The following is a 15,155-nucleotide window of genomic DNA, read 5'->3' on the forward strand; positions in this document are numbered from 1 at the left end:
ACCTCACATGTCAACATAATGATTAAAGATGGTCCCTCATGGGATTTTATCAAGTTAATTATTCAAAAATTATCAATTGGTCCCCAAGTCTTTAAATTCAAAATTGCATATTGTTGTTTTTATTGTAATGTAAATGTCTCATTTTGTAATCTTTGGCGTGAATATTTGTATGAGTCTACCATTGTTGAATGAAGTCTAATACTTATTCCAATGTAATTAATAGTTGTGAATCAGCAAATTGTTTGGAATTTGAATCATTCATTAGGATGGTTTAAATTCAGTGAAATCTAATACTTATTCAAATGTAATTGTTAGTTGGGAATCAACAAATTGTTTGGAATTTGAATCATTCATTGCATTCAACCCATTTCTCATCTCATTCCACACTATTTCTGGATAAGTGGATTTATCACTATGTAAACATATCAAGAACACCATTGAAGCTTCAAACCTAACGTCTCAATTTCTGAAAGAAAAAAAATATCAGATAAATGGCTACTATATACATAATGAGAACTAGATATAAAGGCCTATAAACAATACAACCCACAAAAAAATTACATACATAAAATTTCAAACTCTAAATTCAAACTTGATAAGCAATCATTACACATGATACCTCCCTCCAAACTTCAAATTCTAAATTCAAACTTGATAAGCGATCTTTACAAATATACCTGGCCTTCAAACTAGATAGGCAGGCACTCGCTACACATGATACAAACCCAGTGAATGCAAAAATATATTTAGATATGAAAACTAAATGATTTTAACTAAGCATTTTAACAAAGCATTCTTTATTATGTAATATAAGAAATATTTAATCTATTATTATTATGCAATATAAGAAATGTTTGGTCCATTATTAGATGGAAACTAGGTAAGCAATCAATGCATATGATACATTTCCAGTGAATGAGAAATGTGTTTAGATAACTCTCCATTTTCATTTGTAAGAACGGGATGTTTTCTACTCTTTATCATGTAATATAAGCAATGTTTAATGCATCATTAGATGAAAACTAGGTAAACTAGATACTTTAAAAAAAGTATCTAATATAAGAAATAAAAAGTATCTAATATAAGAAATGTTTAATTTGTCATTAGATGAAAATTTTAGATTAGAAAAACGGGGCTAAAATAGCAAGCCGCGTATTGTATTTCATATCCCTAAAAGCCAGCCAAATCATATTGAATTTCCATTCAACTAGGTTGCAGGATCTTTAAAATTGTGACGAAGGTATGAAGCCGGAAAATTCAGACTTTCAACCTATAACAAATTTATAAATATTTGACAAAGAAACTCGTCCAAATATTAAATATAGGGTGTGACCAAGAAACACATCCAAATATTAAATAGAGGGCGGTACAGATCAAGAGGGTACCACATTCTGCATTTATAATTATACGTTGACTGGACATAAATTCATCTTGTAAAATTAGCAAAGAAGGGCACACAACACAGAATTTGGTCACTGATGGCATTTTAAGACGTATGGTAATTATATCAATGTGAAAAACAAATCACAGAGACCACCACCAGAATGGAAAATAACAAGGCAAGGTACATATAAATAGTAAATTTGCACTGTAAAAAAAAGGCCTCCCAAAGACTTCACTGCAAAACAGCCCCAAAAATCAACAGCCAAGAGGCCATCACATGCTCACCAGAAACCAAAAAAATTCAAAGTAATGCAAGCATGTACAAAACACACCTGGAGCAACACGCCACATTCAAACATAAAAGAATATTATCGATATATTATATCACGTACTCTAATAAACTTGAAAAAAAAACTTAACTACAAGCAGTCAAAGCTGCTCTGGAATCAAATTATGCAGTGAATAATGCTGAATAGGCCCATGCTTTCTATCAAAAGAAAGCACAAGTGCAAATAAATTCCCAACCAACCCAAAAATCAGAGGTTCTGCCACTCAACTAGAGATGAGCAAGTTCAGAAAATAATACAAGAGCCTCTTTAGAGACAACAGCAGGATATATCCAAAATGTCAGTATTAAATGATTCAGCAACACCACATAGATGTAAATGACCAGAGAGGTTACCACGATGTTCTCAAGAAACTCTTGTTTGAACAACTTTCCACCTTTTATAGAAGCTCCTCTAAGAGATCTCCCATTAACTTTCCAAAATAAAATGTCTAGGATTTAGCTTAATCATCTCGGGGAGCTGGAGACAGACTTCTAGCAGATTTAACCTGCAATGAAACAGGACATAACATTATTACCTAAAATAATTGAGCAAGCTACCAGCGACAGTATTCACGATTTGACTAAAATTATTTACTCAGATTTGAAGGAGGATAAATCAATTACTGCAGGTGAACGAGAATAGGATCGGCTGCGGCTCCTGCTAGGGCTGGGGCTCCGACTGAGGCTGCGGCTTCCAGGACTCTGAGTTCGAGGTTTATATGAGGTTGGCTGTAGCGAAAAAAAAGGATAGTGTTAAATTTAGCAACATTGAAAATTGAGTAGCTCAGAAAACTTGTTTAAAACTTACCAAACGCTGAGGGGTTCTGGACCTTGACCTGGACCTTGATAGTGATCTGCAAAAGTATCAAACAAGATGCATTAAGAAGGCAAATCAAAACTAGCCAACAAATCACCAACTCCATTAATAAAAAGTAAATGTAAAGACAAACCACTTTGATTTCCTTTGATATTAATCTGACATTTACAATGCCACACTGAATAAAAAACAAACACGAGGATAAGAAATATGCTAGATCAATTTTCATAAATAGGAACTCGTCTGCCTACACAGAGGACTCGTGTATGGTAATCTCTTCTGCTGCAGATAAAAATACTTTATCTGAAATATCACAGGCAACCACGAGAGGCTTACCCTGCACCTTAACAAGACAATGAAGAAAATTTCCTTCCCATCATGAAAAACACACTATTAAAGATGGTAAATAACAATATTGCCCCACTGTTACTGAAACATTGCCAATGTACCACACCGTTTATCATGTCATTTTTGTTGCAGGAACCATATCTATGTAGAAAGGACAAAGTGATAGCCAATTGGTGTTTTCCAAGCCAATTTGTTCTTGTGGTGTTCCTTGGGAACCTGAATAGTATCAATCTATGTACAGCACGGCAAAAGAAAATTGCATAATGCAAGGGGGTGTACTTCCAAGTGAGGTTGCAGGTTCTCATAATTTTATTATGCACGATATAATGGAGCAAGATCCTGGAATAACACATCAGATTCTAGATTCGAAATTTTCAGGCTTCTAATTCTGATATTAGATGATCTAATGCATTTGCAATTCTGACACAGCATCTGCCGACCTCATGTTGTGTTCTCACAAACTTGTAAGACCTAGATGTGAGGCCCCCCATCATGAAGGGACTATACTGCAATTACACACTTTTAGAACCCTCATCATCCATCCATAATCAAGATTCACAGTAATTTTTTGCAATTAGGCATCAGGACAGACTATGGCAGCTTCTTTGAAAAACAGTTCAGAACATATATATAGTCTGACTCTCCACAAGCACTCTAGTGCACGTGTTCCATAAACAACAAATATATTTCAAGCATTTCTTGAACATGCAGGAGAAACCTCTTCTACGTGACAAAAAGGTCAAAACCATGCAGAAGATTGAACCTTCCATGCCAACATCATTTGCTGTCTGTTTTAAAGAATTATAATTTGGAGGACTTCCTTTCAGGTATAAATCCAAGCCCTATTCTGTATACCATAGAAAAGACAATGGCAAATTGCATAATTGGTAGGATCATATCCACATCCTTCAATTTGGAAGTTGGAAGCCTGTGTTGGTTTAGGTGTTCTATGTCTACAAAATGAACACAAGAAGCTGAATCCCTCAGTAGAACCACCTGCTCGTCAAAGCAAATTATCATTAAGAATTGTAATGTCTGAGCACATAGAAAAAGAATGGTTTGCGTCACCTGTTAGAAAAACATTTCTATAAAACGGTATGATGGAATTAGTATGATCAGATTACATGCAATAACCATATTATCAGCCTTGATAAAATTAGCTATTTTAAATTTCGCAGAACAAGAGCATACTTTAAATTTCACAAAACAAGATTTGTACCCAAGAGATTATTTGCACCATGGAAACTAGGTAACCAAAGGTCGATAGATACTAGACAACTGAGGAACCTAGGGATCAGACTTTTTGTAATTGGGTGTAGCTACTTCCAACATAACATCATCATAAAATTCCCTTAACTAGAAAATAAAGCTTCAGTAACATAATTACAACACAATCACAATGCTCAAATCGAGAAGAGCAAACATCTAGAAGGAAGAATATGTTGATAAAAGAAGAATGACTGGCAGCCAACCTCATAAAGCATGTGGCCACTTTGAGTCCTATTATCAGCGTTGCATGCAAACCAGCCATTCCTGTTCGCTATCCTCATAATTCATGATAAGCCAGCTTTATAGTCGCATTCTGTATCATTGCCATTAACTCCTAATAGTACTGGAGTTGTCTAATTGTATAAAACATGAAAACTAATATTTCATGGCAATTGCTCAAATAGTATATATTATAAAACTCCATACCTCCTTAACAACAAAAAGTGGAACAGAGGTGGGTCTTGAACATGAGCATCATATTCCATCATCAAGATTCATTATGCAATTCCCACATCTGAGTTGCTGCTGCAGATCCTTGTTATACAGACAGTATATATTATGAATAAATGCAAGAAATTGTCCAAAAACTTCCGAGCCTAGTTTTTTTGCCTGTGTTTCTTTGATCATTGCAAACATTGCAACTGAACATGCACACAGCAATATTATGAAGCAAAATTCAGGCACGACCAGAATGTTGCAAATTATCAAACTCCAACTCCAACCCTTGTGATACCTTAGAAGACCCAAAAAAGGCCTTCTAAGCTACTGACCCCCACTGCAATATCAGAAAATCAAGCAATAAACTTTACATATCAAGAATGTAACGTTAGGGTGTTTAAACTTTAAGTATAGATAAGATTGTGACTTTGAACAATTTTGACAAACCCTTGACCTAAGCATAAGTCAGCAAAACTACTGGTTGAACACAATTTTTATGGACAAAAACAGGCATACCTATGATATTTGATATCATAGCATACACTGTTGCAAAACTTCGCATCAGCAAACTATAGGCGAGGATCATCTACAAAGGAAATCAGAAAAATCGGCAAAACATGGAAAAAGTATAAACCTGGACCAGAAAAAATCAGAAAACCTTTGAAAACTTCAAAACTCATACATGAAAAACTTCAAAAACTCAGAAAACTCAGCACCCCAAAAAAACTCCAAAACTAGGAAAAATCAAGAGAAATTGAATATTTTTGCAACACTAATAACACTATGCTATTTGATCACAAAACAATTGCAGATATCCAGAGCTGAATTCCGATTTCTAAGTGCCACAGCAAGCCTTAATTGCAAAACTCAGATATGAAGGTGGTTACAAAACCCATAAGAAATATTGCAGAATGTTGTGTACATCCAGATAAGTAGAATGCACATGGTGTCCTATTATTGGCTGAGATTTCAATCTACTGCCAGAGTTATAATTATCAACATGTGCTTTTAGTTATGTGCCAGAAGGCTACAGTTTATTGTCATCTATGGCCCAGCCACCTGCTTTTGGTATATTATTCAATGCCCAAGTGGCAGTTTTGATCTTGATAAATTTGATAGTGGATGCTTAGCTCATCATGGTGGTCCCTCTTTTCTATACAGTATAAAACACTCAATATGTAGTTGTTTAAATTAATCAAGAAATGCTTTTCTATCTCATGATGCTCTGGATGTTATTCTCTAAACCCAGAATGTAGCATGTGTAGGGACAAAATCCGTGATGAGAACTTCCACAAATCAGCCACCAATCATCACAAGCTGTACAAAATATAGTTGGAGGTTCACAACTGATGCCAATCAGCATCAATCTACATATGTGGTCAATGACATCCCTATGACATTTATTGATCTTGTAGATCTCCTGAACAACAATTTCTTCATCTGCGAATGAACACCAACTCTAGAACTTGATTTTACTTGCACCTTTTGTTCTTTGTCCAACGTCTTAACAGTTAAATAAGAAACGATAAAAAGACACTAAGACATTTCTTTGAAAAAATTCCAAAGCTCGCTCCAGCACAACTAAAAAAGAGAAATATCCCATGTAAATCTTACTATAAATAAGAAAATTGATGACAACATTATGCATACATAGCAATGATGCAACTGTTAGATTGATGCAAACAATACAACAAATGCACTGCTCAGAATTTGTTGTCAGATATAATTTTGAATGATTTTAATTTCCAGCAACTGTAGCAGAAAACGTAGATGGGGCACTTTTATTTAGTGAATGAGATTGTTCTGTTAAAAAAAACCTAGTACAGAAAACCGGGAGAAATGTACAAGTTCAAATCTCAATCATGTCCTGAGATGGAAAACTAGGTGCTCCATTGTTTCCTGCACAGAGACATCCCAGTGGACACTGGAATGGCTGATTGTGTTTTTCCTGAGGGAAAGAGCAGCAGTTCTGCTCAAATTCGAATTCCAAATTCCAATCATGTCCTGAGCCATGCAAACCTGTACAAGCCATAACCTTTGTTTGCAGAGAGACATTCCAGCATACTAACTGTTTATGTTTTGCCCAGTACAAGCCATAAGGGAATTCTCAGCCCAAAAGAACAGAATTTAGCATCTGCAGGTTCAAGGAGAATTTGTCGTAAACTTCTCTTTTCAACAAGACGTTGAAGGCTGGATTGTTATTGAGGCCTGTGGTTCATATGCAAAGATGATCTGTTCATTAATTGAGGCTATCAGACCACCTTAAACTTTGATATGATTCCACCTTTTGAGCTTAGGAGACACCAAGGAAATTGAGTCTAGAAGTAAAATGGCCCAGTGTGGCCACATTTACATATAACCTCAAACCATTATCTGAATATTCAGTCCTTTTACAGCTTTAGCAATTTATAGCAACATTCAAGTTCAGTTTTTGCTTCAAATAAGATAACAAGTAACTGCTCAAAATTAGGAACCAAAAACAGAATACATTGATATGAAAAGGAAACTGGAAAGCAGTGGGAAAGAGGGGGGTTACAAACACAGGTGTCCCTTAAATATTCTCCATATAGGATGAGCAAGAGTTCAACAGAATGAGTAAAAGACTCAGCCAGGGGATCAGACTGTTGAAGAGTAGAAAGACTGAAAGGATATGTAGGAAGAACAAGACAGTTATCACAGAAACAAGCCATTTGAAAAAACCAGCAGAGATGACAAGGTTGGTAATGATTGGGAGAATGTACAGGCATCCTCTCTATAGAGGCTTTAATAAAGGTTGAGAAGCAAATAGCAAATAAAACATTTTATGAAGCTCTTGGAACACATGGAAGGAAAGCCTTATCTGCTCTGGCATTTATAATGCAGTGAAAACATAAAACACGGAATACGGAATATGAAGACAATAATTAATACAAAGCATAAGTTTACAAGTAAAATTGACCAGGACAGGAAGAATGCAGAGCATAAAGCCTCTGGATAAAGGGAAGTCCACATCCTATTATATGATGTAAACACAAGATAAAGAAAATATCAAGTGGATGTCAAACAAGCAAGGTTTATTACACTGCCATACTTTTGACTGAAAACACGGACCAGATATTATCATGCTTTAAAGTCTGGATTATGCGATGAAAAGTTCTGAGTTACTGCACTCCTGGCCAGGTAGGAAAAACAGCATGCCAGTGATCAAGATATGCTATAATTTTTCAAGTTCATTATTTCCTAATTATCATTCCTTACAACATTGTCTACTATTTAAACATTTCAATCATCATATCTCTCTAAAACATCTTACATATTCCTTCCAGCATTCTATACCATATTACCATCCACTAGTCCCCATTCCTTTCCCATCAAGCAGATGCCAGAGAGTAGATTCCTTGATACCTCATGATGTACTTATAAAAATTTTTAATGTTCTTCTATTAATTGTGGCATTATTTGGGTTGTAAATAATATGGGAAAGGTCACGTAGGCTTGTATACAATGGATGCCTAATACGTCTTCTAAACTTATAGACATCTACCTTGAATTTGGAAAAGAGTGATCAGATGATTATTGAATGTCATGTAAGGGGAACAACTTTCATAACCTCTTACACACACTGCTCTCCATATTTATAGCACAAGGCTTGAATGCATTGGATAGTCCTATTCACATAATATTGTTGCTTCACACTGCCAACACATAACCTGTAGGATTCAAAATGTGTTTGTTTCCACAACAAAAACACACATTTTATGAGCCACATGCATAATATGTTCACTTCATGTAACATATGGACCCATTCACAAATCATTCTATCATGCAACATGCAGATGCCTGTCATTCTATCATTCATAAAGCATTCCCATTTCACACAAGAAGTACAAAACCACGATTCAGGATCATACATAATTAAGCCCTAGTCATTAAAACCCTCACAAATGCACAAGATTCAACTGTCACACCAAAACCCTCACAAATGCACAAGATGCAACTGTCACACTAAAACCCTCAAAAGCCATTGTATGTCATCTAGACCAAGGGGGAACAGCTTTCAAAACCTCTTTGACAAATTGCTTTCCATGTTTATAACTCACGGCTCAAATGCATAATATCCACAATATATTCATATTGTTGCTTCACATTACCAACACATACCCATAGGATAGACCAAATGTGTTTGTTACAGCAACGAAAACACACTTGAGTGGCATGCAACATATGTTCACAATAGATATGGTCCCATTCACAAATCATCCTTTAATGACACATGCAAATGCCCATATGAGTTGAATTCATAAAGCATTCCCATTTCACATGCAAAACACACAACCATGACTCAATCATACACCATCACATGTTCATTATTAAACCCTAGTCATACTAAAACCCTCACTCATCCACCATCACACATGTTCACAAATGCATCAAAATTTTACTGTTATTATTAGTCAACTTATTCTACGTACACATCATTCATGTTAATTTCAAGCTGCATTCCAACTTGCCAAGTTCCAAAGAGTAAAGTCCAAGTGTAGAAGCCAACTGTACTCCAAACTTCAAATCCAGCTTCCAATACGAAGTAAACACATTTACACAAGGAACAAAAGCAGTAGTCAATAAAAGCCAGTTACCGGGCACCTAATAATGTTAATGAAAAACTCTTATACAAATAAAACTTCCAAATATTTTTTCAGCCAACTTGTGGTGATTATAAGCATTACCTAGACAGAGAATGGCGCCTAGGACGAGGGCGAGGCTGAGATGGAGAACGAGATCGTGACTTTGAAATTGAACGAGCCAGTGCTTTGTGCTTCGGAGACTTGCTGCAAGTTTAAAATTTTCAAGCATCAATAGAGAGGACAGAAATGCTAAAACATAAATATTACAACGAGGATACAAATTCCCTAATTATGTTACAAAGTATTTAATAGCACCTGTGGCTGATGCTGCGGCTCCTACTACGGCTCCTGCTGCCAATAGGGCTCCTGCTTCTGCTTCTGTTTCGGCTCCGACTGCGACTCCGTGACACAGAACGACTACGACTATGGCTGTAACTGCGGCTAGGGCTCCTTGAAATGCTTCTCTTGGATACATACTCCTTGACCTGATTGATAATGGAGGTCACATTTCCACATAAGCTACAAAACTTTAAAAAAAACTTCAATTGAGCAAAAATTCACAAAGCATGAAAATGGAAAGATGCAACATAAATACCCGGATATAACCCCGAGAAAATGCATTCCTGAATTCAGAGTCATCAAGCTTTCTGATCTGTATACAAGCAGAATATCAGGTAGATAAGCATCAATTTAGTAAATATATACTTATAAAATTGATAATATGGGTTCCTAAAATTGAGCCATCAAGTTTCCAGTTCCATACACCATGAAGAGGAATCCTAACCCAAGAAGAAACACTTCAGACCCTCAAAGAAATACTTCAGGCCCCCAAAGAAGCTGAACCAATCCATAGATTTCTGAAACTACAGTATTTCCAGATCAGAATAATAAAAAGAAAATTCTGTGTAAACTCAAACTGAAGACTTACAGCATATTTCATGTCATCGTAATTCGTGTAGTCCACAATCCCAGTTGTACCTGTACAGTAAGATTAAATGTGAAAATGATTCCAAAAGGTCCAAACAAGGACAAGACCATTTGACTAAAAAAATGTAAAGTGCCCCACGACTACACATACTGCACTAACCAATATAGCTGGATCAAAATATAGGCAACAGCAAATAAGATTTGTCAACGTTCAACACTCTTGTCTGTGAGAGACTTGATTTTAGCCCTTTGTCAAAAAAATTCAACAATAAGCTTTAGACAATATCTTAAGTATTACTTTGGTAACTGGTTACTATCTGTAATGTCAACCATTTACCAGTTTCATTGTGATTTAATAGTGTCATGTATCATAAACTCCAAAAGATTGCATCAACCCTCTTCAAGTGATGCATTAACATCACGCTCATATGAGTAATCCTTATAATCCACATCTTTCCCTCCACTGTCTACAACCAAACTCAATTTGTCCATCCCACTGAACCTTCCTTGCAAACATATCTTCACCCAATTCTTCATCTGGATGGAAAGATACCCATACCCACAGCACTAATGTTCAAAGAGATTCTCACCTCTTGATCAGGTGAGTCGTGATCCTTGCACATTATCAAAAGCTACAGTGATTACACGAGGAGGTGACTATCTCAATCAACATTACATTTTGGAGAAACCAGGTTGATCTTCACAGGGTTCTTTTCGACAAGATTACGGGGATATTTCACTCTCCTAGGAACATTACCAAGCAAGCATTCTTTGTGATAATTCTTTAGTCCCTGACCTAGTTTGGCCTTCAGGTGGTGGATATTGATAGGAATCTAACTTCAATTTGTCCTTTATCTTGCCTGCCAACCTAACCCACAAACTGCTTCAACAATTTCAACCACATGTCTATTTATATACTCTCCTGCATAGCCCCCCTTTGGAGAAAAAAATTGATCATTTAGGGTCCAATTAACATTTTATGATCCTAAAATTGTGACTTTTGTGGAATTCCTTCAAACCTTACATAAACCCTTGACAAACCAAATATTGCCATAGAAAAGCCTACTAGAAAATTGCCCAAAAGAATATGAAATGATAAACATATAATCATAGATAATACTAAGCTGACGATAACATAACAAACAGCTAAGCTAATCAAATAATCAACCTCACTCTGTTAGTTCGACTGCTAAACCATCATACAATACAAACAAAACAAAACAAAAACATGCATCAACAAGAGAGGATAAAACAGAGTTTCAAAGTTACAATGTAATATTATCAACGAAGAGAAAACATAGCCAATTTACACAATAAACAGCTTCAACCTTGTAAATTTGGACATAAGAGGTGAAGAAGAACAACTTGTGTCTTAAAAGTTGGTTTTGACATTAAGATAATGGTTAATAATTGTAATACAATAATAGCAAGCCCCCAAAGGGCAGCTCAATTGGCAACGGCTGTGAAAATGAATTCTTATGTGTGAGGAGGTTTGAGGTTCAAATCACCACGATTCACTTGTTCCTGTAGAGAGGGCATATGTAGGCACCTATAGGTTATAGAGGTAGCAATCAGAATCGATCCTGTGTCACATGAGTACAAGACCAGCCCAGTTGCTGATTCCTCTAGATACAAAACAAAACAAAATACAACACAAAGAGCAACTGATATTCTACCAGCATAGATTCATCTAAATATATAATCAAGCAAAAAGCTCTGTAAAAAAAATTGGAGTTAAGAAAATCCATGCTGGTTTGTTTTATTGTTGTGGTCAACATTTTTATATTCTTTTGAGGCACACTTCACAAATTTGTCAAGCATTTTATGCTAACAAAAAGATGAATCCTACTCTCATGAAAAGAATAATACCACTGCTGTCGCGAAAGACTTGAGAAAAACAAACATCGCCAGCTCGTCGCATATGGTCCTGAAATATTAAAATATAAACTGGTTTTTCAACTGCAAAATCAATTTATTAAGACATAAAAAGCCAAATAAAAAATAAAAGGATATCCGCACCTTTAGATCCTGCCATGACGCCGATGATGGTAGGCCAGTAACAAGGACTGCAAAATATTAAAACAAAATGGATTGACTTGAGTTCCATGATCGAAATACAACATTGACTTATAATAATATTAACCATATACGCACTACAAAACAGACCGCGATATTCAGAACGTCGAGACACTCCTCCACTGCGCCCCCCTCCAGCACTGCTGTAACTACTATAACGATCATTAGTTGAAGATTGTCCCCGACCACCATGGGCAAGCTCGACCTGTATAAAGCATTCAAACAATATCATTCTGCATGTAACAACATTCTAGCTAAGTATACTGTACTATTAAAAATGAAAAAGATCAATCCTAGAAGGAATCTAACTCACTCGTAAACGATTGCCATCAAAGTTATACCCATCACGACCACGAATAGCATCCTCTGCATCACGAGCATCCTCAAACTGGGTGGACAGATTAAACATTAATAAGATAACAAAAACCACTTTTGTACAATGGAAAAAAAATCATGATATGTACAAAATGTCAAAAACAATTTAAAACCATTTAAAAGATGCACCTAGTATTGAAGGATTTACACTGGCACACATCCATCGTAACCTTGGATCTATTAAGTGCAAAGATGGATCAAAGACTCAAGGTTAATATATACCTCAATAAAACAATAACCTGGTGGCCTGGGAGGAATCTTCAGATCAATATCAACAATAGGTCCATACTGCATAAACCATCAATCTGTTAATACCGAGAAGCAGCACTGATGGTAAATTTTCATCAGATATACAATTGGTCATATAGCATGAACTCTTCTTTGACAACACTAGGTTACGTACCACAAACCTCATAAATATACTAAATTACTAATTAACAAGTCAGGCAAAGAACATGTAACTATGTATATCAGAACAAATCTGAAAGGCAATGATCAATTTGAAGAAGATTAGGGCAAATGTAAGAAGCACAAAGTCTAGAACAAGAACCTTGTAAAATAAGTCTTCAACTTCCCTTTCCCTGATATCACCAGGTAGATTCCCAACATATAATGTTCGACTTGCACGGCTACTCATTGTCACTGATCAAATAAATACCTGGTAATTTTTGCTGACAGTAGACAAAGAAATATGTGAATACCTGGGCAGGGAAAAAGTGTTTAGCAAAACACAACATCCATACAAATCCATTTTTAAACGATATAGTACTACCTCACAAAAACATTAGACAGGCTCATTATTTAATCGATCAATACATATACTGATCATAGAGCACTTTGCAACGGTATCAACAATGTCAAGCCAAAAAGTAAATCCAGATTAGTGTTGCAACATCTTTCCCAAACACAATATTGCAACCTCAAAAAACTAGAAATGGGTTCCACAAAAACTCTATTCTTACGTGGTCTGACCCACCCAAATGGCGTAAACCCCAGATGGATGTGCCCTGGTGCAAGTCTTAGCCAATTTTGATGCAATAGTGGCCTCTCAAACCTGGAAACCTAGGCCAAAGGAAGTCTGCTCTTAAGTAGTGCAACCACTCAGGGCGTGTTTCTAAAAGGACTTCCACCAAAAAAATGAAATAAAACGGATTTCAAGTTTTGATACTATTGTTGCATATAGCTAAATGTAAACACTTCAAAGTTCTTTCCTTGATACAAGATAGTCAACTTATCAGCATTTTTCCTGGTTAACAAATGGACCTTAGTTAAAATGCTGCATCTGAGGGGTTGTCAAAATCAACCAAAACTTGCACCTTGCCTTGTCCATTTGAAGACATTGCCAAGTACAAACGCTCCATGAATTATAAAATAAGATACCAGATAGTATAATAGCTGTCCCCATTAACAGAGTAGCTTCGTGTCAACGAGATTCAACGCAGGGCTTTATGAACAACGTTTCCTCCATTCACCACTTGACCACCATAGAAACAAATAACAATGGACACCATATCGCACTTGATAAGCGCATCAACGAACTGGGTACAATAAAAACTACGACATCAATATAAACTTCGGGGGCAATTTCTGAGGATAACAATGAGTAAACAACGGGGTTCATGGTTTAATAGAAAGCAGATTACGTTTCTTATGCAGTAGTTAAAACCCCAACAAGACAATCCAAAAAAAATCAGATAGAATATCGGTTTTTCTCCGGTTAGACCCCAGCAGAAGCAAGCAAGCCAAAATCTCCTTTTGAAAAATCGGCAAAACCCCTGCAGCAAGCCTAAATCTCAATATAAAAAATAAGCAAATGACCATTCTATGAGGTGCATAAACATACCTTAAACAACAGCAGACGAGTTCGACTAAAGAGTTGGGAGATGCTACCTAAGCGAACTCTGCGAGCGTCCAGAAGCGCAACGAGTGGGGACTTCGATGGCTTCTCTGTCACCACAAACCATAAATCCCAAAGAGCCAAGAGGTGTGTGCATAAAATAGTATTATCAACAAGGGTATGAAATGATGAACAGACACAGATGAGGAGACGAATCTGAATGTTGTGAACGAATGGACAAGGGTTTTATTGGCAAAACTCTAAATATACATACACAAATATATACGAAATAGCGTCGATCTTTGTTGGAGATGAGGAGGGTTTGAGATGTTACAAGAAAAGATGGTTTCGTTATGGGTATAAATTTGGAGGGTTGAAAACTTGAGATGTCTTAAAAATAATTGGGGTTTTGTTGTGAGGTTCCGAGCACCGACCCCTCTATCCACTTCGGTATCACTCACTATTTTGGCCCGCCACCTGGGGTTATGTTGATCCACGGGTGTTGAAGAGTTCGGTCATGGTCAACCTGGGTGAGGTTAATTGGAGGCAGTCTTGGATTTTATGAAGGTTTATAATTAAATTTAAGTAGGTTTAATGGTTAAGAGTATGTATTTATTTTTAAGATGTTATTGGGTCAAAATCACAGGGTAGAGTATATATGGTTTGGTAGACTTAGCATGTGGAGGTGGGTCCCTTGTCCCACAAACAAGGAGTCTCATAAAGAAAATAATAATAATAATAATAAGTGAATAA

The 15,155-nt window shown here is 36.2% G+C and overlaps 1 protein-coding gene across 11 annotated transcripts; it reads right to left on the bottom strand.

The window, feature by feature from the left end:
* Positions 1–1,733: 1,733 nt before the first annotated feature.
* On the bottom strand, positions 1,734–14,793 carry LOC149265495 (serine/arginine-rich splicing factor SR30-like). Of its 11 annotated transcripts, none has more exons than XM_089429450.1 (14): positions 14,456–14,789; positions 13,116–13,236; positions 12,788–12,853; positions 12,504–12,578; positions 12,281–12,395; positions 12,134–12,180; positions 11,984–12,041; positions 10,116–10,165; positions 9,783–9,839; positions 9,503–9,672; positions 9,290–9,391; positions 2,520–2,565; positions 2,336–2,440; positions 1,734–2,217 (listed from the first exon to the last, which is right to left on the bottom strand). In XM_089429450.1, the coding sequence occupies exons 2-14, from the start codon at positions 13,200–13,202 to the stop codon at positions 2,173–2,175; spliced, it is 1,023 nt and encodes a 340-aa protein (XP_089285576.1). In that variant the 5' UTR covers positions 13,203–13,236; positions 14,456–14,789; the 3' UTR covers positions 1,734–2,172. The 11 variants fall into 11 exon arrangements, 5 of the variants coding, with proteins under 5 accessions (XP_089285576.1, XP_089285575.1, XP_089285571.1 ...); XM_089429449.1 differs by having other exon boundaries at positions 13,116–13,266; positions 14,409–14,789; XM_089429445.1 differs by having other exon boundaries at positions 14,409–14,787.
* Positions 14,794–15,155: the final 362 nt, after the last annotated feature.

The sequence above is a fragment of the Pinus tabuliformis genome, chromosome 6, assembly GCF_031772625.1.
Source record: "Pinus tabuliformis cultivar Carrire ecotype Pingquan chromosome 6, CPIR1, whole genome shotgun sequence".
Lineage (NCBI taxonomy): Eukaryota > Viridiplantae > Streptophyta > Pinopsida > Pinales > Pinaceae > Pinus > Pinus tabuliformis.

Excerpts from the sequence above, each read along its gene's own strand:
- LOC149265495 (XM_089429450.1), bottom strand. The coding sequence starts at position 13,202 with ATGAGTAGCCGTGCAAGTCGAACATTATATGTTGGGAATCTACCTGGT. Across the intron at positions 9,673-9,782 it reads TTTCTCGGGGTTATATCCGG|GTCAAGGAGTATGTATCCAA; the intron begins GTATTTATGTTG and ends ATTATCAATCAG. Across the intron at positions 2,566-9,289 it reads AGGCGCCATTCTCTGTCTAG|ATCACTATCAAGGTCCAGGT; the intron begins GTAATGCTTATA and ends ATACTTTTGCAG.